The sequence below is a fragment of the Polistes canadensis genome, unplaced genomic scaffold (genome assembly GCF_001313835.1).
Source record: "Polistes canadensis isolate GaletaPanama2010 unplaced genomic scaffold, ASM131383v1 scaffold_32, whole genome shotgun sequence".
Lineage (NCBI taxonomy): Eukaryota > Metazoa > Arthropoda > Insecta > Hymenoptera > Vespidae > Polistes > Polistes canadensis.
Window position 1 is genome coordinate 486,291 of NW_014569579.1, and position 26,049 is coordinate 512,339.

The 26,049-nt window shown below is 30.7% G+C and overlaps 1 protein-coding gene across 8 annotated transcripts in view; it reads left to right on the plus strand.

Moving 5' to 3' along the window:
* Positions 1–26,049, plus strand: part of LOC106784223 (focal adhesion kinase 1) — a 75,828-nt gene that overhangs the window by 33,522 nt on the left and 16,257 nt on the right. For 2 of the 8 annotated variants that reach the window (XM_014743545.1, XM_014743543.1), the window contains exon 2: positions 11,796–12,326. The exons of 2 other annotated variants lie outside the window; for them this stretch is intronic. In XM_014743545.1, the coding sequence (XP_014599031.1) occupies positions 12,244–12,326 (83 nt within the window). In that variant the 5' untranslated portion in view covers positions 11,796–12,243. Of the gene's footprint in view, positions 1–9,358; positions 9,817–11,795; positions 12,327–22,926; positions 23,459–26,049 lie in introns of those variants that run through there. 4 more of the 8 variants (XM_014743544.1, XM_014743541.1, XR_001381398.1 and 1 more) reach the window with 4 other exon arrangements.

The window sequence follows — 26,049 nt, forward strand, 5'->3', positions numbered from 1 at the left end:
ATTATTATTGTTGTTATAAAAATCTTGACTAGATCAAGTCATTTGTATTTTTTAACACGGATCCTCTTAGAAATTCTGTGCTTTGTAACATCTTACTTAACATATTATTCCTTTTTTTTTATTAATTATAATGGTCTTTTGATATAATCAAATGTATTATATGTAACAGAATTTTATTATACGTAAATTTACAACGTTTTATCAAATTGAAAGTACAATATAATGATTAGCATAAAATTATGAATTTTTTTTTGTTTAATTATATACGATTACGACTTTATAATTATAATTTTTAATTATATATAAATATATTAGTATTAATGTAGTGTTATTCATTATAATTTCTTGTTAGTATTTAAGTAGGCTTTTTTGTTTCAAAGACAGAACGTTTGTCGAGGTAAAAACATTCTTGGAATAGTATTTCGGGATAGAAGGGGTGAATTTGTAATTAGCAACGGGGAAACGAAAAGCCTTAACGTAAGTTTCTCGTTATGGAGAAACACGGTAGAGTCGAGTTCTCGATTAGTTTTATCTCTTATATGTAAAAATTATATAGATAGTAAAAATAATTAATCATTAGTCAAAATTAGTATACGTATGAAGGCATAATAATTGGAGAATTTAAATGAGTATTAATTTTTTTAACGAATGAAATATAAGCGTGAAAAAAATCGAATATATGGTCATCGATAGAATGCAAAATTTGCATAATATCGGAAACTTGGTCGTTACATTTTTGAACGGGTCAGCAACTTTAGGTATTTAGGATCGATTCTAAATCAGTCGAACGAAATTAGCGAAGAATTGAAAAAAAAGGATCAATTTTTTTTTTTTTAAATAATTATTAAAAAATGATTGTACAAATCGTATTAAATAAAATGATAATAATTACAAATCTTTTTAAAATGGATAAAATAGAAAATTATCTGAAACATTTATCGCGTTTATAAACAAAAGAAATTGCAAATATTGAAATAAATCATATGTAAAAGAAGCAACGCATATAAATATAACGCTTCAATCTAAATATATTCTCATCTATATTTATATAGTATATATATCAAAGTCGTTCTTATAACACTTTATCATTTCCGGTAGGAATATTAAAGCAGGAAATTCGATAAACGATAGAAACTAATGCTCCGGAAGAAAAGAGTCGGTAAACGTTTCCTTGTGGACTCATAGTAAGTAAGGTAAAACATTGGTTTTACAAAAGGAAAAAAAAAAGTATGCCAAGATAGATCTTTCATCTCGCGATGGAAAAGCACCTCAGCTAGTAGAAAAGGGAAGGTAAATTCTGATGCAGGATGCCGCGGTAAAAATGTTTTGACTGCCGAAGCATGGAAGGCTTCTTCCGATGCCTTGATGCACCAGCGTTGGTGCATCAGCCAAGCCGTTGCACCGTAAAATCTATCTCTCACGGTTTTCTAATCCCACAAGATACGTTGCTCCAAAATATTGAGTTGAACCAACAAACATAGTAGTATTTTTAAAAGTCTTCTATATTAATAAAAAAGCAATTGAATATTAAAGGTATTAATAAAAAATAAACAGAAACAAACAAAAGGATAAATAATAAATTATATTTATAACTATCTCTCATTTTTTAATATTGAAATAGTTAACCATCTAAGTATATATAACATTGAAGCCATGCACGTATAAAAGAATTATTAATTTTTTAATTATATTAACTTTTATTATACCGGATAACCTATTTAACTAAAATCTTGTATTAGTGCTAATAGTTTTAATTTACAAAAATTAAGGGATAAAAATAATATTTAATAAAAAGGATACTCACAGAATTTTGTCTGTTTTTCATGATATGATATAATTATCATATGAGCCTTGAATAAAAGTATGTTTATATGGTTGAGCTTTAACTTTTTCTGCATCTTTTATAGATATATTCTATAATTATAACGTATATGTCATATATCGTACTTTGTAAGTTTGATTATAATCTTTTGACATAGAATTACTTTGAATTTTATATCTAAATATAATAATCATAGTTATATTTGATATTTTTATTTATAAATGTTCTTTCTTCAAGACAAAAAGAAAGTTGTTGGAATACGTATTAAAATGTCAATATTAATCTTCGAAATTCGTGTAGAAATTTTATTCACAGATAAAAATGTATTTTATTTCTCTTATTTTCAACGAATCGTATAGCCGTAAATGTGACATCAACGAAGATAATTCTCCACCGTTATGCGTTATTCCTTTATTCGTTGCTTTGACGTGCACGCTTGTAAATCTTTCTTTGTTACGAAAAAAAAAAATGAAAAAAAGTTTCACTATTACTCGAAAGAGCTTCATCATTAATTATGAAGGTTTTAATTACCGTCAATGCTTTACCGTGAATTTCCGTGTGATTGGCCGTTAAATGAAAATCAAAAGGCAATAGACATCTATGAGCCCTTATATTAACTTTATCAGCTTAAAACATTCTTTTCATCTTTTTTATTTACCAATCTCTAAACTTATTTATTAAAGTTTAGTATTTACCGACAACGTATTTACTTATATTAATAATCCGTTTACTACTTTATCGAATCACGAATTCGTAATAAACAAAAAGAAGAATTTTTAATATTTATTTAATTTTTACTCTTCCTTTTTTTTTATTCTTCGAATTACTCTTCTCTACGAACACCTTCTAACACCTATTTAATACTACCAAAGAAGTCGCGTCTTTTTACCATTTCAACAACACATAGTTTATCTTTTTTTTTTTTTTTTGAACGAGTCACCCCATTCATTTTATTAACCATGCCCACGTTGCTTGATTTTTATGATTTGACAGGATCTAATAATCCAATAGGGCTAAGTCGTTGACTAATGTTTTTTTTTTTTTAATTAAACTCGATTTCAATTGAATTTATTATTTATAAAAATATATTTTAATTAATTGAAAAGAAACAGAGAACAAAGGAAACTTGCTCCCCTTAATTTAATCCTTCACAACGAACTCGATTAAAATTGATAAAAATTCTTACCGACGACGTTTATTTACAAAAAATCAAATTTTTCCCTTTTTCTTAATTATCTTTTTATAATAAACCGATCACATATTATAAACTTACTTATAACGACTTCCTAATAATCCTAAATAATTAATATTTTCTACAGGGGATAAAAGTAGCGTTTCAATGTTTGATCATGTGGAAACACCGTAAAAAGGAATAATTTCTCATAACGGTGGTATTAGTTAAAGAACTATTGTTCCTCATTCCCTAGAAAGTATCTAGAGAGAGAAAAAAAGTTTGCAGCATCCTCGTGAGAGACTCGAAACCGAGCCAGTGGCTTCGCGGATCGATAACTCAATATACTCGACCAACGCGACGATGCGAGCAACCATAGATACGAGAAACAGAGACAGAGAGAAAGAGAGATAGAAAGTGACAGCCATAGAAGATAAAATGTGATATCGGTGAGAGGTATAAAAAAAAAAAAACGTGCGAAAGATAAAAAAGGAAAAAAAAAAAGAGGAAAGGAAACGAGATGAAATCGTGTCCTTTATGCTGCACGTTATGCTGGCCGTTCGCATTTGGTTAGAAACCAAATCCCCCTTTTCGTTAGGGTTCGTCTATCTCGTGTAGGGTGAAATGTCAGAAGGGATAAGGAAAGAGAGAAGGGGAAGATAGTAAACGTTGGTAGAAAAAGGGTAATGATATGATCTAAGCCTCGAACATAACTTACCCCTAGGATCCTTTTTAAATGAAATAATATTTACGGTTTCGTTTTATTTTATGGTTTAAAAGGGATGAATTTAAAAAAATAATCTTGTCATTTGTTAAACTTTGATAATGATTTCAATCTCGTCTGAGTAAATAAATTGATTCAGTGTTTATGAACGAATATTTGCTTACTTCTTTATCAAGTAAAGATTCTTGAATAAACTGAATTTAATGACACTCTATTTATATTGAATTTATTATTTATGTGAATAAAAAAGATATATTTATTGTTATATATATATATATAAATCGATTTGTTATGGATTAATTTGGAATTTTTATAATAGACAAATGGATCGAATGAAATTTGATTTGAATAACATCAATTAATTAATTTTTTTAACCGATTTGAATAAAGGAACTTTATTGAAAATTTTTATTTTAAAGACTAGAATGTAAAAATGCGTTTTTGTGATGAAAGAATTCGACAGGTACGAGTGGAAGAGACAGAAAAAGAGAGAGCAAGAGAATTGATCGAACATTTGGCGTTAGACATCTTGTAAAACGGAATAAGATGTCGGTGTCGTAAAGAAAAGGATATGTCAGCGTCATTTTTTTTTTTTTCAAGTATTATCGAGAATCTATCCTGTCGTACTACAGGATGCGCCAACGTCAAGATTACGTACGTGTTGGGAATTTTTAAAAAAATGAGAGAGAGAAAAAGAGAGAAATAGTAAAAATCGAAACTTTGGGTATTTCAGCTTCCTTCGTTTCTACCCTTTACAACAATTTACCTAGAACTCTAAGGAATTTCGATTTTAATTGAATTAACTTATTGTTAGAACAAGCATGCGTAACTTTATTCGTGAGAAATTTCTACGAGATCCTTTTCGAATTGTTCGGTGAAACAATGAATGAAATCCTGAAACTATTCTTCTTACAACTTTATCTATGTTTCAACTGCCTTTTGTACAATTTCAATAGTTAAGAAATAGAAGATTATCAAAATGTCAAGTGAATTTCTTTGAATTTCATTACCAATAGAAAGAAAAATAATTTTATTATTGTTTTTTAATGAATGATTATTTAATAATCCTCACAATTAGTTTAACTCTTTTGTATGCCACGTACATGTAATAGTAATTTTATAATTTTATTATTTTACACGTGTTCAATTTATATGTAGACGTTACGGTTTTGACATAAAATTACAATTTAAATTTGTATAATATTTTCACATTTATATATTATTACAAAATATATATTTGTTTTTGGTATAAAATAAAACAAATTTCGTGTATAGGATCATTGAAATAAAAAAATTCTTTTTTGCATACTTATAAAATTTGAAAGAACTATTACAAAATGTGATTTTATTTCTAGCCACACGATGATGGACGTGTGTTAATCTATTTGTACAATTTCTCTAAAAATTATGTTAGTTAGCTATATAACTGCCATAGACAGAGGAACATCGAATAAATTTAATTGATAGCGTGCCAAGAGTATACGACTTTTTAAAATTACGTTTTCTCTAGTGGCGTGCTCCTTTTAATCGGAATTTCCGCAAAACGAGCGCGACTACTTTGAAGATTTCATGGTGTTCTCGTAAAAGAACTTAACGAACGTTGCAATAAAATTTTTACCATCCTCAACATTTTTTAATGCTTCCTACATAAATATTTATAATTTATTATACATCAACGTAACTTATATTAATCATACCAACTCGTTTGTTACGATCCTTTTAAAGATATTTTGTTTTGCAATATTTTTCGTATATTTTATTATTCATATTCTCGTGTTTACCAATTCGAATATTATTTTTTATTCACTTTAATATTTTTCCGATAATATATTATATATAACTCGTATGATATTAAACGAAATTTTTCCAACAAATTTTTCATTTCATAGTAATATAAATAATTGATTTATTTATGGTATTCTTTTTTTAATATACGTTTTATTCATATTTACAAACTCACAAATTATTGTTTTTCAATAGTAACGTGGCTTCTTTTGAAAAAAATATTACTAGTCTATGTGGTTTTCTTTTTTTATTTATTTAATACCAAAATCGTACTACCCGTATATTCTACTGTACATTATGTTACATCGCAAGAAATCCATTATGACCATGCGACATGTGACATTAACAGCTCTTTTCGACGTTGACTTTGGTGATCCCAAATTAACGATGGCCGCAATGCCAACTTCTATGCCACTTAAAAAGACTCTTTGTCTGCTTCTCTCTTTCTTTTTTATATCAATTGATCAGTTCATTAAACGTCTTTTATCTTTTGTATTTTATAAAATAATCAGAAACGATTACATAGAAATTATATCTATTTTTTCTCTCGCGTCAGTTAATTCAAAAAAATTATGTTACAAAATGTAAAAATATTATTTTAATATGTAACTTGGTACTCTTATTTAAAAAAATAATTACTAAAATTGATTTTTAGTGTTCTCAAAATTCTTATATAAAATGAACCAAATTATAATTTTCCACTTATATTTAACAATTTATAATACTTACAGAGAGAGTTAATAATTCATCATCTCACGTAATTGTAAGAATTCTATTATTTAAAAATGTCATATAAATTTAATTAAAAAACAAAAAAAAAACTAACAATTACAGAGTATTTCTTTGAAAACCAAAAAAATACTGTCGATCGTGTGCTTTATCGATTATTTTCGCGTACTTACACTCATTAATATTAATGAATTTATATTTTTAAAGAGATTTATCTCTATTGTCCAATTGCACAATGCAAACGCAAATTCGTTTGATGTAAAGGGAAGAAGCAAATACACATAGACACGCATACACGAACTGACCCTTACCCTCCGACATTCGCATTGCGCATCGGTAGCACGGGAATAGGTTGGTTGTACTTACAGGAAACATCGAGGGTTATATATGCACGTACTAGGACCGAATAGGGTTGCGTCCACCCTCCTGGGCAGCCGGCTTTCCAGGCTCGTCGCTCTGCATGGGTTCAGGGCTGGCATACACGCGTTCACGAGACCAGATGCATCTCGAAAACTCGCAGATACGCCCTTCCAACTTATCGCTCGATAACTTGCACAGTATTTTACGTTGAACATTTAAATAAATTGAATCAATAATGTAAATTAAGCGACGTAATATAAAAATTATGAATTATTTATATATTTATATATATATATATATATATAATAAAAAAGAGTTATATTATAGTATAAATTATATGGATTATTTATATTTGTATATAAAATAGAAATGATATCGTAATAAAAATAATGAATTATTTAAAAGTGAATAGTATATAGGAATTCGTGGTTTATTTTTCTTTCTTGTAATCGTTTGAAAACGTTAAACGTTTTAAAAAAAAAGTATTGAAACCCTGGGAAAAATGCAAGATGTTTATTCGCGACGATACACGCTTTCCATCGAATGCTACGTGTTAAAAGGATAGTTGAAAAGTTTTCGTTCGATAACATCGTGTAGATTTTCACCGAAACGAGTAAACTTACAATACGTTTTTTTTCTTTCTTTTGAGAGAGAGAGAGAGAGAATACAAAACTAGAACAAAGAAAGAGAGAGAGAGAGAGTGTGTGTATCTCTTTTATTTCAAAAAATTAATGAGTAAACAATATCTAAAGGATAAATATTTCTATGAATATACTCTCACGTAAATCTTATAATCGTTTTATCATCGATAAAACTCGATTGGAATTCGTAGAATTCTCCTCACGTTTGTTCGCTAATGCGAACACTTCAAACTACATTTCCAGTTACCATTCGATAAATCCTTTCATTTTAAGGTATATATGGCGCAAACAAAGATATTAGTCGAATGTTTCCAATGTTCGAATTTCTGTAATAAAAGAAAAAAAGTAAAAAACACAAAAAGCAATTAATAACTTTGCTGTTTACCAAGAAATATTCGTGGAGGGAAAAACCCGATTAAAATGGAGATTTAATTAAATAATATTATTCTCATAAAATTAAGTTACATTTATAAAAATCCGATTTTTTTCACGATTGGAGATACGTTTTAGGTTCGTTTTGAATGGTGCTTAAGCCCACTCAGATCTCCGATTGCATGTGAATTTCATACAGAAAGGAGGGTTTTTCACTTTTTGCAAGAATAGCCTTAACTTTGCTGGCTGGCTGGCACTCTCGCCGTTTTCTCGTGCAAAAGAAGGGTCGATCGCCTTTCAACGAGTACATTTACGATAAAACGTAAAACGGAGGCTGAAGAAGGTGTGGAATAGCGTTTCGAGGACACATTAAAGGATCGATCGTGACTCGTTTGAAAGTGAATCGTTCGATTATCGTACAAGAATATCGAATTATACTCACATCTATGTATATAAAAAAGAAAATAACCACAGGTGAAAACTAAAAATAAACATGTTAGATAATTATCCCCCAAACAATTTGTTTTCAAACTCGCGAAACGTTGAATGACGAGAAAAGTTTTCGACTTGATAAAAAGAAAAATTGAAAAAGCAAAACTCCTCTCTTAGACTCTGCTCGAACGATCATCTTCCTGCGGACGCACGAACGAGTTCGAACTTTTCTCGACGCGTCATTAATTCGAACAAAGTCGGAGTTAGAGCATATTGCCTGAAGCATGCAGCGTCTCCAATGTGAAGCTGAAAATAAGCGATCGTACGATAGTTTGTCAATAATTCGATAAAACGGTATTTCAGCTTGATTAAATTCTATTAGAGTTACCGCGAGAACATATAATTGATATAAGAGAGTGTCGGGAAAATGTATTTCAACGCTTCTGGAAATTCTTTTTTTTTTCTCTAATATGAAGCATGAGCATATCAATAGAATGCTTGAAAACGTACAGTAGCTGCAATAAGTTTTTTTTTTTTAACTATTCTTTTTTTTACAAAGTTATATAGTGATAGTAGTAGTAGTAGTATAATGTGACACAAGCATAACAAAAGATTAGTCTATATTTTACTTTTTTCTTTTTTAATATTGAAAAATAGACTCGGTCTATTGTTCTCTTCATTTCCTTTATTATTAAAAACAAACTATAATTAAAGTAAATATAAATTGTATAATAAAATCTAGTTTACTCGAGTTATAAGAACATGGAGGAATGAGATATTTTCAATATTAATACTACAAAAAATATTCGTGTAATATATTTTCTAAAAAGTATATCTACACTTCGTGTGTGTATATATATACTTTTTATTTATCTATTATTATTATATTTATTTTTTTACTTCGTAGAGATATACTTATATATATATCCTTTAAAAGTCTAACTATAATTTATATATAATTAGAATGAAAACCTTCGACTATTAAAGTGAAATTGTAGAATATAAAAATTCAGATGAGTGTCAATACTTTTTGTAACCACTGTAGCTCAACCCACACATATATATGTGTATATAAAAGTATACATATATATATATATATATATATATATATATATATATACAGAAATACACATACACATACAAAAGAATTTCACGAAGCTTGCTCGGCTCGGCCGTTAACTTCGGCCTCGTTCGCGCGTTTTAGGAGGGGCGGTGGCGTTGGTGGTGTTGAGGCTGATGCTCGCAATGGTGGTGATGGTGGTGGTGGTGATGGTGGTGGTGGTAATGGTGGTGGTGGTAGTGGTAGCAACGAGCGTCGAGTAGGAAGGACGCGTGCTGTTGCTGATAGTATTAGTAACGGTGGTGGTGATGGTGGTGGTGGAACGGACGCCGGGCGTCGCGGCGCAGGCTGCCGCACCCAGCAAAGCGCTTGCTCCCCTTCGGCCGGTAAAACGTATACCTACTCGCTATAGTCTTCTATATAGTACGTTAGCTCGAGAGAGAAAGAGAAAGAGAGATAGAAAACGCGCGTCCTTGTCGCGAACGTCGACACACCGCATCGCGACAGAACACATCGGTCCACCGAGACGAAGACGAGAACTCGAAGAAACTAAAGGAAATAGGAAGGGAAAGAGAGAGAGAGAAAGAGAGAGAGAGAGAGAGAGAGAGAGAAATAGGAAGACATTTGGCTGTTGCTAAGCGCTACTTTTACTACTTCCGGTATCTCTGGTATCTTCAGCAGGGATAACAAGACGCGTTCTGGCCTTCACCCAGGTCCAAGGTCACAAGAAACAGACGCTATGAAAATGTCGAATAACTTGATATCTGTATCTAACAGTTAAACAACTCCTTCTTCCATCATTCCATTCGTCGTGATGTTTGCTTACGGTGTTTCCCTGTGTTTACGGTGAAGATAGGATTATTTTCGTGAATTTAAATAGAGGCAAAAGAATATTCGATCGATCAGTTAATGGATTCGTGGTGAATAGTTTTGTTTCTGTGAAGAAAGTGATTAGTTTCGATAGATCGTTATATTTTTGAATGATAAAGAAAATATAGGGGTGCAGTTGGAATAGAGAAAGGCTAAGTACCCACCCAATGGCGGGAGAAGCTTTACCCTGCTCTCGTGTCAAGGTTGCACGACCTTGGTTTCTGTCACTGACACGCTATGTCGGAAATCGCGTTTACTGAATTTCGCGCGTATTTACTGGGCATACCGACAACCCGATTCGATATAACGTTTATATTTTCTTTTTCTTCATTCTTATATCTTATCGTTGAGTTTCTATACGAAGAAGAATCGTTCTATACGATTTAGTACAAAATTTTTCGTAATTTCGAGTGAATATTTTTGGTTAACTTTTCGAAAATTCATGCTAATAGTTTTCCATAGATTTCGAAATTCGACTATTCTTAAATCCGATACAATTTCTCTTGTTCACGAGTAAACATTGATCTTTCGTAAAGTCTAGCCAATCTGTAGATAGAAAAGAAGAGAGAAAGATAGAAAAAAGCCAGAGTGAAACTCTCTTGAAACTAACAACGTGAATTCGTCGTGAAAGTTCAAGTACGGGGCCGATCATCATCTTGCCAAAGATCTTTTTCCGTCCGTCTCGAGTCGGTCGACGTTCGCTACGATTTAAAATATCAAACAACGCGCGTACCTTGAAATAATTCGAAATAATCTTTAAAAAACAAATGAAGAGAAGAACAAAAATAAAAACAAACAAATTTATTTGTTCAAAAGAAATCTCAAGAAGTTATCTCTAAATATAATATATTGATTAATTAAAAACGAATATATATATAATATATATGTTGAAAATGTTATATCATAGATATTAAATATCCGAAGGAATTGATTTAACAAAGAATTAAATTACATACTAGAAAGGAGTTAACAGTATAGTTGCGTGCGTGGCTGTTTAATAGACCAAACTGTAGGGTTCACGCGTATCTGGTAATGCACGATCGATATTCACCTTTCCCAAGTTTGTAGGGACTCGCGTTTCGCACGAAGGAATCCAGGAGACAAGGGGTTGATTGCCCTGAGTCGCGGGGGTAAGACTGCGGTGGTCGGTGCCCTCCCTCTCCTTCTCTCTCTCTCTCTCTCTTTCTTCCTCCCCCCACCCTTCGTTTCTGTCTCTCTATCTGTCTCTCTCTCTCCCTTTGCGGAGACTGCAGGCGGCTTTAGGCGGTGCCCACGTCGCCATCGTCGTCGTAGCGTCGTTTCGAGATAGGATAGCTTTGCCCATGCATATATGCATTCGCACGCAAGCTTCTTATCAGGCCTTCTTCTTCTTCTTCTTCTCCTTCTTCTTCTTCTTCTTCTTCTACTTCTTCTTCCTCTTCCTCTTCCTCTTCTTCGAGTACCGGAACATACGATTCATAGCGGATTTAACGCTAGCCACTCGAATAAAACCCGAGTCACTTCAAAATTCTTCCCTTTTCTTCGTTTTGATCGACTCGAGTTTGATCAATAGATATTTACGATTCTCGCGTGTCGATTCTATTCTCTTTTTTTCTTTTTTTTTTCTTCTTTTTCGTTTGTGTTTAGTTCAGATCGATTTTTTCTAGACGTTTAATCCTTTGATGCATGATTTATTTTTCTCGACGTTTTTATAAATATAAATATTATATACAGGAAATTATATATACGTTATTGTAATTTTCAGCATATAAATTAATATAAAAATGCCGTAATATTCTTACAATTACATGTATTTAAGGGTTAACCAATTTATTATTATCTTTTATCAGAAGATACTATTGAAGGAGAGAAAAGACGAAAGTGAAAGACTGATTTTAATGATCGTTCCATCCATGACCGTCTAAAGTTTCTAGAATATACTAGAATTGAATCACCGAGCCATCTAAATTGAAGAGATACAAAGAATCGTTTGAAAACACGATCGAAACGTTATTTTAACCAATCATACGAACAATTCTTTGATCAATGTATGTGCCTGCATTTTAAATAACCGTCCCCCATCGATCGATACGTTTCTTTTCGAAAAGACTAAAGATAAGTGATACGAATCGTAAGACTGATAAGAAAAAAAAGAGACTAACTAAATCGTCGAAAAATCGTTCGTAATTTTTATTCGTGATAACAGTGTTGTGCTACTATTTACTACTACTGAGAACTCGGTGATTAGTGGTGGGTAATGATAAGTGACCCCACCGTTTCGAATGAAGTGGTTTTAGGATGATGGTGGAGCGTGTCGAGGATCATCTCTTCATGTATCGACGTCCCGTCTATCGGGTCTTCCAGTACCTCGAAACCACCGAGTGAGTATTCGCGACATAATCCCATTTTCTAATTTCTGATTTCTTCATGAAATTATCAGAGACTGGTGTGTTTTATCTTTTTATTTCTTCTATTTTACAATATTTTTTTTTCATCGATTATCTATATATGCATATAATTATATACCGATGATTGCAATAGTATACTACTTGTATAAGTTGCAAAATTAAAAATAGTTATTTTTTGATTTATTTTATAACACAAAAAATTGTGATATAATATAATTTATCATCAAATCAATTTCTTTTCTTTTCTTTTTTTTTTTTTACTTAGCTCACTGTCATTATTACCAGCGCATATTACATTTAATAATCATACTATCGTATAGGTGAAACTTATACGATACTATCGAATTTTCTAATCTCTAATTTCTGGGAGAAATTTCCAGAGATTAACATATTTTATTTTTTCATTCTTCGTATTTTACAATTTTTTTTTTATCGAATTGATTCATAATAATATATTATTATATTTAATAATCATATTTTTGTTCACGACATATATCATATTTTCTAATCACGTATCTTATCTCTTCGAAACTAACGTGTCTTATCTTTTATTCTTTCTATGGAGAATAAAATATACAAATGATATCATTTGACTATCTATACTTTGATCTATGTTGAAAAATATTCGCGATATACTTAAATGAAAGAAAATTTGTTGATCTTTTAATCACACACTAAATTTAAGGACACAATTTTATTTTTTTCAAATAAATTAATATTTACTCGTAGGCGTATCTATTAATTACTATATTTAATATTTATATTACATTATATCACGCGCTACGTCTACGATAGAGATTATTAATCAAGATAAGTATACTATTTTATTGTTTTTTTTTATAATTGATATGACGTCGTTGACTTGGGTAAAGTTATATCTCGATAAAAAATATTTTCTCGTTGTTAAAATCGCGTTGAGAAGAGGCATCTTTACGACGCATGTACTAGAACGTTTGAAAAGTTAGTTCGATGGGGTCGAGGTGTAACCTCTTCTTAGGTACGTCGAGCATCCAGCTGTTAGAATCTTCAGAGAGCCACGGAACAGGCGTTTAAACAAAGGGGTTGCCTCGTTTGAATACCAGCCAGTGGCAATTTGCGTGCATAAAGCCTCAGGAGGTTCCTTGCGATTCGTGAATGGAAGAACGAGAAGCGAACGAGAATAAGAGAGCAAGTGAAACAGAAACAAAGAACGAGAGAAATAAAGAGTGAGAGAAAGAAAGACAAAAAGAGAAAGAAATAAGGAAGGAAGGAAGGAAGGAGAAGAGCTCGATGCAGAAAGTGCTCGTTTTCGTCCTTGTTACGTCGATGCCGTAGCTGGGTAACCATGGCAAAATTGCCATCATCGACCACGAGCTCTCTCCTGTAACCGTCGTTAATTGGCGCCATTAAATATGCTTCGAACTCTACTCGCAGCATCAGAATCGCAATCGGTTTGTTAGATTTCCTATCTTCCAATTTCCACTAATACATTTGTACCGGTAATATTATGACTGGTTATTCAATTGAGAAAACACATTGATTTTATTATTTATTTTATATTATAATTATTTATATTATAAAATATATCGTTAAATAAATATTTGCAATTTTTTGACTTATGTTAATTAATCAAATGTCATAATTATTGATCACATTTATCTAGAAGGACAGATAGAGAGAAAGAGAAGGGCTTCATTATTATCAGTTTATTAGGGTTGAACAAGAATAGCGAAGTAATATCAGAAAGGTAAAGTTAAATACAAAGGAATTGAGAATTATAAGTGAAATTAATTTAATTCAATGTAGAAATCACAAATTTGTTGATTTTGCTAAAAAAAATTCTCTTGCTTTGCAATGATTTTTTAAACAAAAGATATAGAACAAATTTAGTAAGTAAACGATATTATAAATTAAATTTTTTCTTTACTTTTCTTAATACTCGAATATTATTAATCTTTTCTATTATATTCCCGGTGGTCTGTTTAAAGAAATGCCTTTTTCCTGGCCACGTCGATTAATTTGTAAGAAAATGTTGCCACGGGCAAAACGGGCTTATGACTTTTCGTTTATCTTTTCTAATTATAAATTTATCCTTGAAAGAACGAGTTTACTTTTGGAAACATAATCTTTAACCATATTTCCTAATTTTATTCTGATTCTAAAATTAAGTTATCGACTATTTCAAAATACAAAAAATTATACTTACGTTTTGTTTTTTTTTCTTTTTTGCAAAATTGTAGGATATTAATATTTAGTATAGAAACCCAAAAAGATCGCATCTTTTTATCGCTTTTCTAGAGTTAACAACAAACGGATCATCCAATCATTTTACTAACTGTGCCGACGTTGCTTGACTTTTTAGTAATCGACGCAGAATTACATAAATAGTAATCTAGCATGTGGCAAGACCTACATAATTTACTATGCAATAATATAATTTGTCAATAATTTATAATAATATTCCTATATTTTTTATTTTTCTATTATTATTGATCTAATAACAAAAAAAAAAAAGAAATTTGTATTCTGTGTCTCAAGACAAATTATGTAACGATAAATTAATAGGAATGTATGATTTCGCAATATAGAAACGTTTAATTTCATCTAGGACTCGTTAAAGGTACAATTAAACTTTCCCTGTACAATCTAGACAGGTGGTGTCTTATGTAAATACTTACGATGAGAAATCGCTCGATACGGCTGACTAATTAAAACCATTACCATGCTTCCATCGTCTAGAGATCTAACTGGGAATCGTAGATGCGTAAACCCATCCAAAGCTTCTTATGTAAATAGAATCCTAGGTAAAGAGGTGGACGCGAAGTAGGAAGAGATAGAGTCTTTAAAGTTAATTCTGCTCTATACGAAGGTATAAAACTTGTTACACGCACGTTTATTCTCTTTTATTCGAGAGTATACCTTTGGTTAAAAGATATTTTCATGTCTTCGATAGAGTACTTTAATACTTTTACTACTAATCGTTCGCCATAAACTCGCCGCAAGCTGCCGTTATATCGCTGGCTAAATTCGTATCTTTGTTCGTCGTCGTACTTTTACATCCTCAATGATAATATTTTTTTGTCTTTCTATACAGTAGACTACAGTGCAACATGGCTAATGTGCGATGCGTCACAGAAAATTTTTATTTTCCTCGGGATAATTTACAGTTAGTTCATGAGATCATATTATATACGTATTAACCCTTTGCACTCCGAATTATATTTCAATTTTGTTACCAACACAGCTCCCAACGATTTTGAATGTTTTATTTAAAATTTACTTTAACTAAAAAATAAGGCAATTTACTAGATAACGTATACTTAGTAGTAGAAAACAATTGAAAAATAAACAATTATGAAAGAAATGAATTCGATAGCAATGAAAACAATCTAATTCTCAATTAAATAGCAAATTTAATAATTATTAAATGTAAATAGATTTATGAAAACAATATAGTGGCAATATTTATACGCGTTATACAAGAATCAATTGTATTTCTTTTTCTGTTTTTAACAAAATTCTTATGTAGGTATATAAAGTTAGAAAAACATTGCGATCACTTCCAAGATCATTCGTGAGTTAATAGATCTTATGACGAAGCCTGAAGAAGCTCGTATAGTGACGGCTCTTATTACGTGATTCTCTCTTTAAACTGGGTTAGTTTTCGTGATGGTCGACGTTCGTCCTCGTTTGTCCATACTGAGTCAGTCCGATGACTCATACGCGTTGGTCGATGACCTTTAAACGTCTATCTTGAAAAACCATATCGATTATATTCTTCAATTTCATTTTCAAAAAAAAAATAAAAAAGAAAAGAAAAAACAATTCATTTTTTGTATTTTAGATGAGTATTGTCTAAGAAAATGATTTATCAATATTGTTGAATGCAATCGTTGATTATTAACATTTCTAACAAAATGATATTTTATTTTTGCACGAATAAATTTGGAAAGAAAACGAAATCTTCGTTCGAATGATCATGAACGATTTACTTTATTTCCTTCTTCTTTTTTCATTTATGTATAAAACTCAAACTGGGAAATGAGAAAAGTTAGCTCGTAAGATTACCCTTAAGTCAGAGAAGCCCAGGCTGGTACCACGAAAACTTCAAAAGACGTTCGAGACAACGTCCACAAGTGGCACGTTCTGTAGTTTGAGTTAGTTTCAAATTCTCTTTCTCTTTCTCTCTTTTTCTCTCGTGTTTCAGGACGTGAAAATTAGAATTATAATCCAAGTCCCGACAGCATTCGTTCTCTCGTTTAAAATATCAACGGCAAACGTCTACTACTTATTACATAATTGCCTCTATTCACGTGATATTTTACGATTATTTAGCAGATGTAAATATTATATCTTTTACTATCTTTCTCTCTACACTTTTATCCGATTAACGAGTACGTTAATCGCTATTACTATTAATTTATTATCCACACTCTCGCATTGTAACATATTTTATGTATCAAAATCGTGACTAAGCCGATCTATGATCTTCACGCTACCATAAGATTTGCTTTTTTGTCCCTGAAAGCATACAAGTGCGCTGACGCTCATACTCGACACGTTATGAACACCTTATAAGCTGTACAATATACCGATTTTTAAGTCAATTTTGTTAATATCGTTAATCATATTATATTAAGGCTTCGTTCTTTTTATACTAATTCGATTTTGTTTTATTTTTAACTAAAAATATTGGATAAAAGTATATCTACAATTTTTATTTTTTATAAGAATGGTTATATGTATATAATAAAGCAATATACCATTATAAGTTCTATTATAATTGCAATAAATAAAATTAACTGGATTTTGCAAAAATTTTTATAAGTGTATTTAGGACATTTAAAATCATTAATTGCAATTCAAAATTTATCCTCATTGAACATTCCCTAAACTTAATTTACTGGAGTATTTCATCAATTTGAATGTAAACACAAATCCAAGTTAATGATGTGATTTATCGTTATTCTTCTTTATAATTACAGTTAATTCGAAAGAATCAGTATTATCGCAATTACGTGTTCTTCTTTTCGATAAAAATTTAATTTACAATAGTTTATTATACTCCTACCCCTCATAATATGAAGACTTGTATACAGAATGTCTGCCAACAAAGTTCTACAACTTTCAATAGGATGGAAATATCATTTAGAGATAGGGTAAATCACTGTTTTGACATTCAAGGCCGTTCTTTCGAATACGGAACATAAGAAACTATTTCTGAGTGTTTAATGAAGATAAATTTGAAACTGTAATAAATAAACTTGAAAAACCAACATATTATTGTAGATCGATGATTTCGTTACGGAAGTAGTTACAAGTCTATCTATATAACAATAAATAAAAACATATAGTTCCATTTAAAAAAACGAAACAAGGATAACCATGAAATTGCGAAGACATATTTACTTATGTTAAATAAAATTTGTTACCAGTACAAAATGTTTTCCACAAAGTAACTTTTACTTGAAACATTTTCTTAACGAATAGTTTAAGAGATACCCCTATATAGACACCAACAACTATTTTCTAAACCAGCCCATCGAGTTTCGATTTTATGATTCGCGTATAAAACTCATCAACATGGCTGGTTCTCGATAGATTTCGAATTAATTAGTGGCATCCCGCGTAGCTTGATGGTCAAAATGAATTTCTTTCCTTTTTTTAATGTTCAACCTTGAGATAGAAGTTACAAATTATAAGAGTTTATTATCTGTAAAGGGGTAGGTAAATTTCCTTCGTTTGCATCTTCTAGAATGCAACATTACTGATGCATTACATCTTATTGTAAAATCGATAAAAATTATTTTCCTATTGTTTATTCTCTTTAACTTAAATAATAATTATCTTTTATCTGAAGAATGTTAAGTAAAATAATAATAATTTTTTTAACATCGTTTTCATCAATTTTTTTCGAAGCAATTTCATTATCACACAACAATTAACATTTTCTAACAATTAAATAAAATTTAAAATTAATAAATCGATATGTATGAAATTTGGAAAATTTATTTATTGTCTCTCAAATGAAATATAATTTAAATCTATTATAAAAGTTAAAAAACTTAGAAAATATTTCGAAATAAATAAAAATAAAATTAAAATACATGATCTCTCTCTGTGACTACTTGATAAAATTATTAATTAAAATCATGATAAAACTAAAACTGTGGATTGTCGTAATATTGTATGTCGATTCCGCGTTTAGCAAAGCTTTTTAAACTGAAATTCATTAGGACGACATTTGTGAGTGTCCCCCCAAGTGCTTCGAAGAGACGTTAAATTTGCGAAGCTGTTCATGTTTATTTGAGCACGAGTACGACGCAGATCCCCAACACTGTTAACTTCTATCGTCGCTCGTCTGCGTGGCACGCAATTTAAGAGAAGCGTCTCGTCGTCTTCTTGACGGTAAGATGTCGTCTTCGACGTCGAAATCCTTTTAAAATATTAGAAACACCGTCTTACGCGTAAAACGTCGCTCGTCTCTTATAAGAATTAATAAAAGATCATTGAATTTATCCATACGCAATCCATTTATTTCCGTGAATTATAATATTTCATGAATATATTTCAATATGGTGTATCGATAAATCGATAAAAAAAATCTTTTAATAAATTAAATCAATCATTTTACGTCTATTCATCAAATATATGCAGAACGTTCTATTATTTTATAAATATTTCAAATTAGTTTATTGATAAGTTAATAAATGATTATAAAATAAATTGATTAAAATGCGAATTTATAAATTAATATGAATATAATTTGAAATATTTTGTTTCTTTTAAAATTAAATATATTACGATACTATTATAAAAGTTAAAATCCGGGAAAATATTTAAACATATATAAAAAGAAAAGAAAATATAAAATTTTACATTAAAACATTTCTACGAAATAAAATCGAAATTAAAATGAAACAAAACATGATATATAAAAAAGATTTACCTCTTTGGCAGGATTAACTTTTTAGAATGATACAAATACTCAAATATACTATACTGAAATGAACTTTTACAAATGACAGAAGTTCAATCGATATCGCGACGTCTATCGTAAATCTTGTTAAAGCTAAAAGGAGAAACTCTCATGTGAATTAATCACTATGTATCAGATCTCGAACGATGAGAAAATTCGAAACTCACCAATAACGTTAGTTTTATATTGCACTTTTTGAGATTAATATATAGTTTAGATATGTAAGGTCATGTGTATATAGATATATTACATGTATATGTTACCATGAAAGACTGAAATTAGAGAATGTCAAGATTCACATGATCGTTTGATATATGTCCAAAATATTAATGTATAATAATAAACCCAAATATTCGATCTTTCACCCGATGTATTTGGTATGTATTGACAAGTGACCATGTAAATCTTGATATTCTTCAATTTCGGTCTTTCACAGTAACATTATACATAATATGCTTTACTTATTATTAGATAATTTGCTTTGCAAAACGTAATTGTAAGAATCTCTTCTCGCGGTCCACTTTGATTTATTTCCTTTACGTATACAAAAGCGCTTTACGCGTCACGGATGACAAACAGAATAATCGCAAACATGGACGAACGGCATAGAGTGGTCGACTAGAATGCACGGCTGAGAAACTGCCCCGTTGTACCAGCGTTACGATAAAATTTCAACAACAGACTGCACGGACGTTGAACCTTTCTTTGCGATTTATTAGACGTGGGATTGTGTCTGAAAAATGTTTGCAAAAAGATAGAATAAGAAATAACACAATGTACATTGAAAATAAGACGGGTTTAAGTAAATGTACTTAGTCTAAATGTATATATATTTACTAGACAAATATCTGGATCATTTTTTACGCTGTGTTACATTTATTAAGAATTAATGAAATGATCTTTGCTTTATGCTCGAACAAAAAAAAAGTCGTTGAACAAAAGTGTTCATTTAAAAATTAATTTACCGGGTTTTAACATTTCAGTAATATTTAAAAAGTATTACCTGCTCGCCTACAATTTTTCAACCGATTACACAATCATTTATTTGTGCGAAATGTATTTTGGTTATAATTCAATGAAATAATCTTCGTTTCATATGGATTAAAAATTGTCATAGAATTTCATTTCTAAAGATTTCTCAGTCGCTGTAATTTGTGAAAATGAATAAATGTGAATAAAAACTGGTTCTGTTCTTTGTCATTACATTGAAAAACTTCATCGTTTCACAAGCAGATTACATGAATAAGAAACTTGTTCTTTTTTCTTTCATTTTTTTTTTCTTTTTATTTTTTTTTTTTTTTTATAACGAAGAGAGAATTTGAAGAAGTTACTTCAAAAAGCTTTCTCTCTGAATAATTAAACTGGCCCTTTTGGCCAGAAGAAAACACGACACCGACGACGAGAAATTCTACGCCTCTTTTTAAGCATCTGACGTAACGAATAATTAGCGAAAAAGATTGGACGATCATTAAATTTTTCGAGATACCAAAGTAAAGAAAGAAGAGACGAGTGTTGAGATATTAATCGAATGCATTAAGAATCGCAAATTGGTTAAAGTCAAAGACTCCGTTTTCTCTCTCTCTCTCTCTCTCTTCCTCTCTTTTTTCTTTCTTTCTTTCTTTCTCGTTTATATATTTTTATATATTTTGTTTTTTTTCGTTTACTTAAACGAAATTTACAATGCGCCAGAAACCAAGAGAGGAACCGAATTTCTCGATTCCTCTCGTGCAATCGGAATTCAGGTCGACGAAGCCGTCGCGTAACAACCGGATTCGTCCTGTGTGTGCCGACGATTATTCTGAAGCATTCGTCGAGTTTTCATTGAGCGAGAAAAAGAGAAGTGAAGTAGGATAGGGACAGATAGAAACAAGAGAGAAAGAGAAAAGAAGATGAGAAAGAGCTTTCACGTTCGATAATCAGAAACACGATGCCGTATCTCGGTCTTCCTGAGACTCGACTCGTACATCAAACTAACGCTCCGGTTTTTCATTCGACGCTTCGTAATTCACTCCCTTCTCATTTTCTATCTCTTCTAGCCTTGCCATCATCCTTGTCCCTCGCGACCAGTTTCATTTTCCTTCCTTCCGACTACACCCTTTTTTCCTTTTTATTCTCTTTCTCTCTCTCTCTCTTTCTCACACACTCTCACTGTCACTCTCAGACTCTCTTTTCTTTTTCTTTTTTTATAGAGTAAGATAGAGAGAAAAAGAGAAAGAAAAAGTACTCTCTCTCTATTACTATAATTTTTTAATTTTTATTTATATTCATTCCTTATCTGTGACGTCAATTTTAATTTTATTATTTAACAAATCGCTCCCGGAAATAGCAATAATAAAGCTATTATAATAAAAAGAAGAAGAATATTCTCTCATTAGATTTATCTTTATTGTTTATTTTATATCTAAATTATTTTTCGATTATTTAAACAAAAAAAAATCTTTCTCTCTTACTTCCTTCCTTTTGCGGAATTTCCTTCAGATCGTTCTATGCTATTATATCGTCATCGATGTTTTCAAGACGATACACCGAAGAATCGACTACTATCGCGACTTACAAATGTTTCGTTATCGGTACTTCTTATGCGAATCGTGTCCAGGGACGACCCAGTGATCCTTTCGATCCGTAGGCGATCCTTGCCAGAAGCGCTTCGAGTATATCGAAGTGCAGTTACTTTGATATTTCCTGAAAATCGAGTTCTATTCCATTACAAATTTCCTTTTTTGTATTCTTCAATCAATTTTCTTTCTTTTTATTATTTCTTATTTTTTGTTTTGTTTCTCCTTATCTTTCGATTAACCGTTAAAGTTAAATTCTAAACGTACCAAGAAGTTTAAAGAAAATTCCGATAAATTAAGCTAAGTTCTTAACAAATATTATATTAGGGAATGCTTAAACAATGCAACGTATAAATAAAACAAGTGTCGAATATATATAAATAAGAAGGAAATGACGAGAAAAGATGACAATTTCTTTTTGTTTGTTTTTATCTTTTCTTGTCAATTGGCAATGCAAAAAAGAATATATTTTATGATGACGTAGAAAACGGAAAGTTGTAACAATAAGTGGAAAATCATGCGAAACTAAACGATTTGCAGGACGCGTAACTAATCAAGTCCGATTCTACGGGCATCGTTATTTTTGCGACGACGACCCACGCGCGTGGAAAAGGGTGGAACGGATAGACGACGATGAAGGATCGAGAAAAAGCTTGACACAAAGAAAAAGAGATAGAAAGAAAGAAAGAGAGAGAGAGGGTGGGAGGGAGGTAGGGAGAAAAAGAGAGAACAGCAGGTTGTCGATTCGTCCAGGTTGATCAGTGTATACTCGACAGCGAATGTGTGAACACGCGTGATTGCGAGTAAAACATATAAACAGAGAAAGAAAGAGAGAAAGAAAAAGAGAAAGAGAGAGAAAGAGAGAGAGAAAGAATAAAAAACTGGTGCGAGAAAAAAAGGACGAATATCTAAATAGCCTCGGATAATTAATCGAGGGTGAATCGTACGAAACGCGCTTTGGTACGTTTCACGTTGATTTAATTTTTATCAAAATTATGTTTTACAGAAAAAAGAAAAAAATACAACACCGTGATTTACTTGTAAATTTTAAGCCCATCATTCTTATAAAAATCTGTACAGAATATCCGAAAAATTTGATCGAAATCGAAATGCGGAAAATTTAAATAATATTCTACCGTATGATCAAAGCGGTGATCAACTGTCAAATAATTATTGAAAATATTTAAGTACGCGACACACGTGTATTTTATCTTTTATTTTCGAGTGTTATTTTTACGTTGAACTTGATTAGTGCTACACTACTGATGATATCAGCCCATTTCGTTTACGAATGTTCGAATTACTATCAATTGTTGGCGAATGAAGAGAATTATGAAGATGCTCGAGCTTGTGGAAAGAAAAGCAAACGGAATTCCGTGGCACGGACGCCGAACAGAAAATCTCTCAGGCTTTACCACCAACTCTAAGGGGATATTTCTGATGAAGAAAGAAAAGGATGTGCCGCGTGAGAAACGATGGAAGAGAGATAGCAGAGGTCTCCTGTGTTCTCTCGGGCAACTAGGATACAATGATTCTTCATATAGTCCAGACACTCTTGGCACGTGGAAATTTCACAGAATTACTCGGAGAAGGTAAATCGATTAATTCTTAAATGCATGTGGTTGGGGAATTAAAATCTATTTACAATTAATTCCATTTAGTTTAACATATTGAAAATTATTGAGAATTTTGTATAGATTATAACATAAATGACTCTGTACAGTTTTCATTATTGTAAACATATAATAATCAAATATATTTCTTAAAATTAGTAAGATTAAATAGGATTATGCCTTTGTCAATAGTCAAAATGCTTTTTAAGTAAGTATAACAAATTTTTAAAAACTAAAAACTATGATGGCGAGCTACAATCCTTATATAGATTGTCACAAAATCCTATTTTTGTCAAATATTATATTTGTTAATTCTTAAACCGTCAATAATGAGTCAATCAGTCATTAAAATTTGAAATAATTATTCACATATAGATTTTATAAAATGCATAATTCATTATTATATTAATAGCGAATGAGTGCAATGTAACATATGTGCAACAATATAGTTTTTCATTAAATTGTGTGTGCATAAACAACATTATGATAATGTGCTCTATTTTTTTATTTAATAACGTTATTATAATTTACTTTCCTACAAAATTCCTAAAAAGTTGCATTAAATAATTAACATTATTTATTATCTTATTAACAAAAAGTATAAAAGATGTTTAATGAAACGTCATAAGCACGCAGAGACCACCAACTAGCGTGACCGCATAATTACGCAAGAATCCTTCAACTGTTTTCATATTCACCTACTTTCAATTGTTGAAATATATTTCCGCACGCCTACTGAACTTTATGATATAACGTGTGTGTGTATACATATACGTAATATTTACCTGTCATATATACTAAATACGTTTGGACAATGCAAACGTACAAGAATAGTTTAACAATGATACCTAACTGATTATGAGACCGCAAAGAAGTCATAAATATTAACATAAATTAAAAGATCTTCTCGAAATCCCTTGGAATTCAGCTTATTTCCTAGACCGCATGATTTTCTTCTGTAAAAATAGATAAGAAACGAATAGATAAACGTTTGCTTGCATTCATAACAATGTTTGAACAATGACTACAAAGAAAAAAAGAAAATTATATAAACTACCAATTAATAATGTTATTTAATATATTGAAATAGATTTAAAAATTGTATTAGAGATTAATTTAATATTTATTCATCTATTTTTATACTAATCTAATAGAAAATTAATCTAAACAAATATTATACTTTAATTTAATAAATAAAAAATAATGAGATACAAGTTATGAAATTATGAAGTTTCTCAATTATCGTTAGAATGAAAATGAGACATACACATAAAAATTATTTAATTATTAAATAAAAGAAGAAAAAAAAACAGATAATACTTGTGTGACAAGAATCGATCGATAAAAATTAAAGAGATCGGAGAATAGACTCGGATCGTGATCATCCACGTTACTGATTATTATCGTTTTTAGGAGCGATATTAACGAGCTGTCGCTAGCACGTACGATCATTATTCTTCGGACGATGCAAAAGCGCAATAGAGAAAGTCATAGTGAAAGGAAAGCTGCGTGGGCGACAGTCGCAGGTGCGTAGTAGTTCTGGTCGGGCCGGCAGGTCAGGGCCGGAAACCAAGACTCCCCCTCTATACGTGTATATCAATATATAAATATGCATATGTATATATATATATATTAGATCGTCCCAAAAATTTATTGTCTTTTCATATTAAGTTTTACACTAACAATATTTTTTTATTTTATTTTACTTACAATAAGTTACATATGATCAATATATTCTACTCTGTTATATAAAATAAAAAATATATAATATATATCTTGAGCTGAATAAACAGTTTCTTCATATTTTAGATTGCTGTAGTATGTATTGTAGATTGCATTAGGATCATATAACTTTGATAATATCATATCTGACAATACTCTCTTACATTTGGAAAGTGAATTTATCATAGAGTAGTTAATTAAGAAGTTGTAATATTTGTTTATTCAGTCAAAAGTTATTGTGTTTTGAAAATGAATGAAATTAAACAAGAAATTCGATACATTTAAAAATTTTGTTTCAAAAAAGAGATGAATGCGAATCAGGCTAGTAACAAAATTTAGGATCTTCATGGACATGATGCTGTATCAATGCGTGTGATACAAAACTAGTTCAAGTGTTTTAAATCTAGAAATTTTAATGTCAAAAATGCACCTTACTCTGGTCGACCAATCACTGGAAAAGTCTATGAAATCATGGAAACAATTTAGCAAGATCAGCACATTAGCAGTCATGATATCACTAATTTGGTTTTGATTAAATAATTTGGAGAAGGCTGAATACAAATATGAAAAGAAACTGTTTTCTCTGTTGTATTCAAATACGAAGAAACATATTAAACAGAAATGAAGAAGTATATATATTTTTTTGTTATCTATACTTTTTCAATCCTTAATCCTCAGTGTCCATTCCATGGAAGAGAATTTTTCTATTCGACTCGATGAATCCGATCGAGATTCCACGAGGCGTATCGAACGAACACATTCCTCGAACGTACATACATCGAATTCCACGATGGCTTTGAGATCGGCGTGATTTTTCCAAATTTTCATTCATTCCCGTACCCATGTAT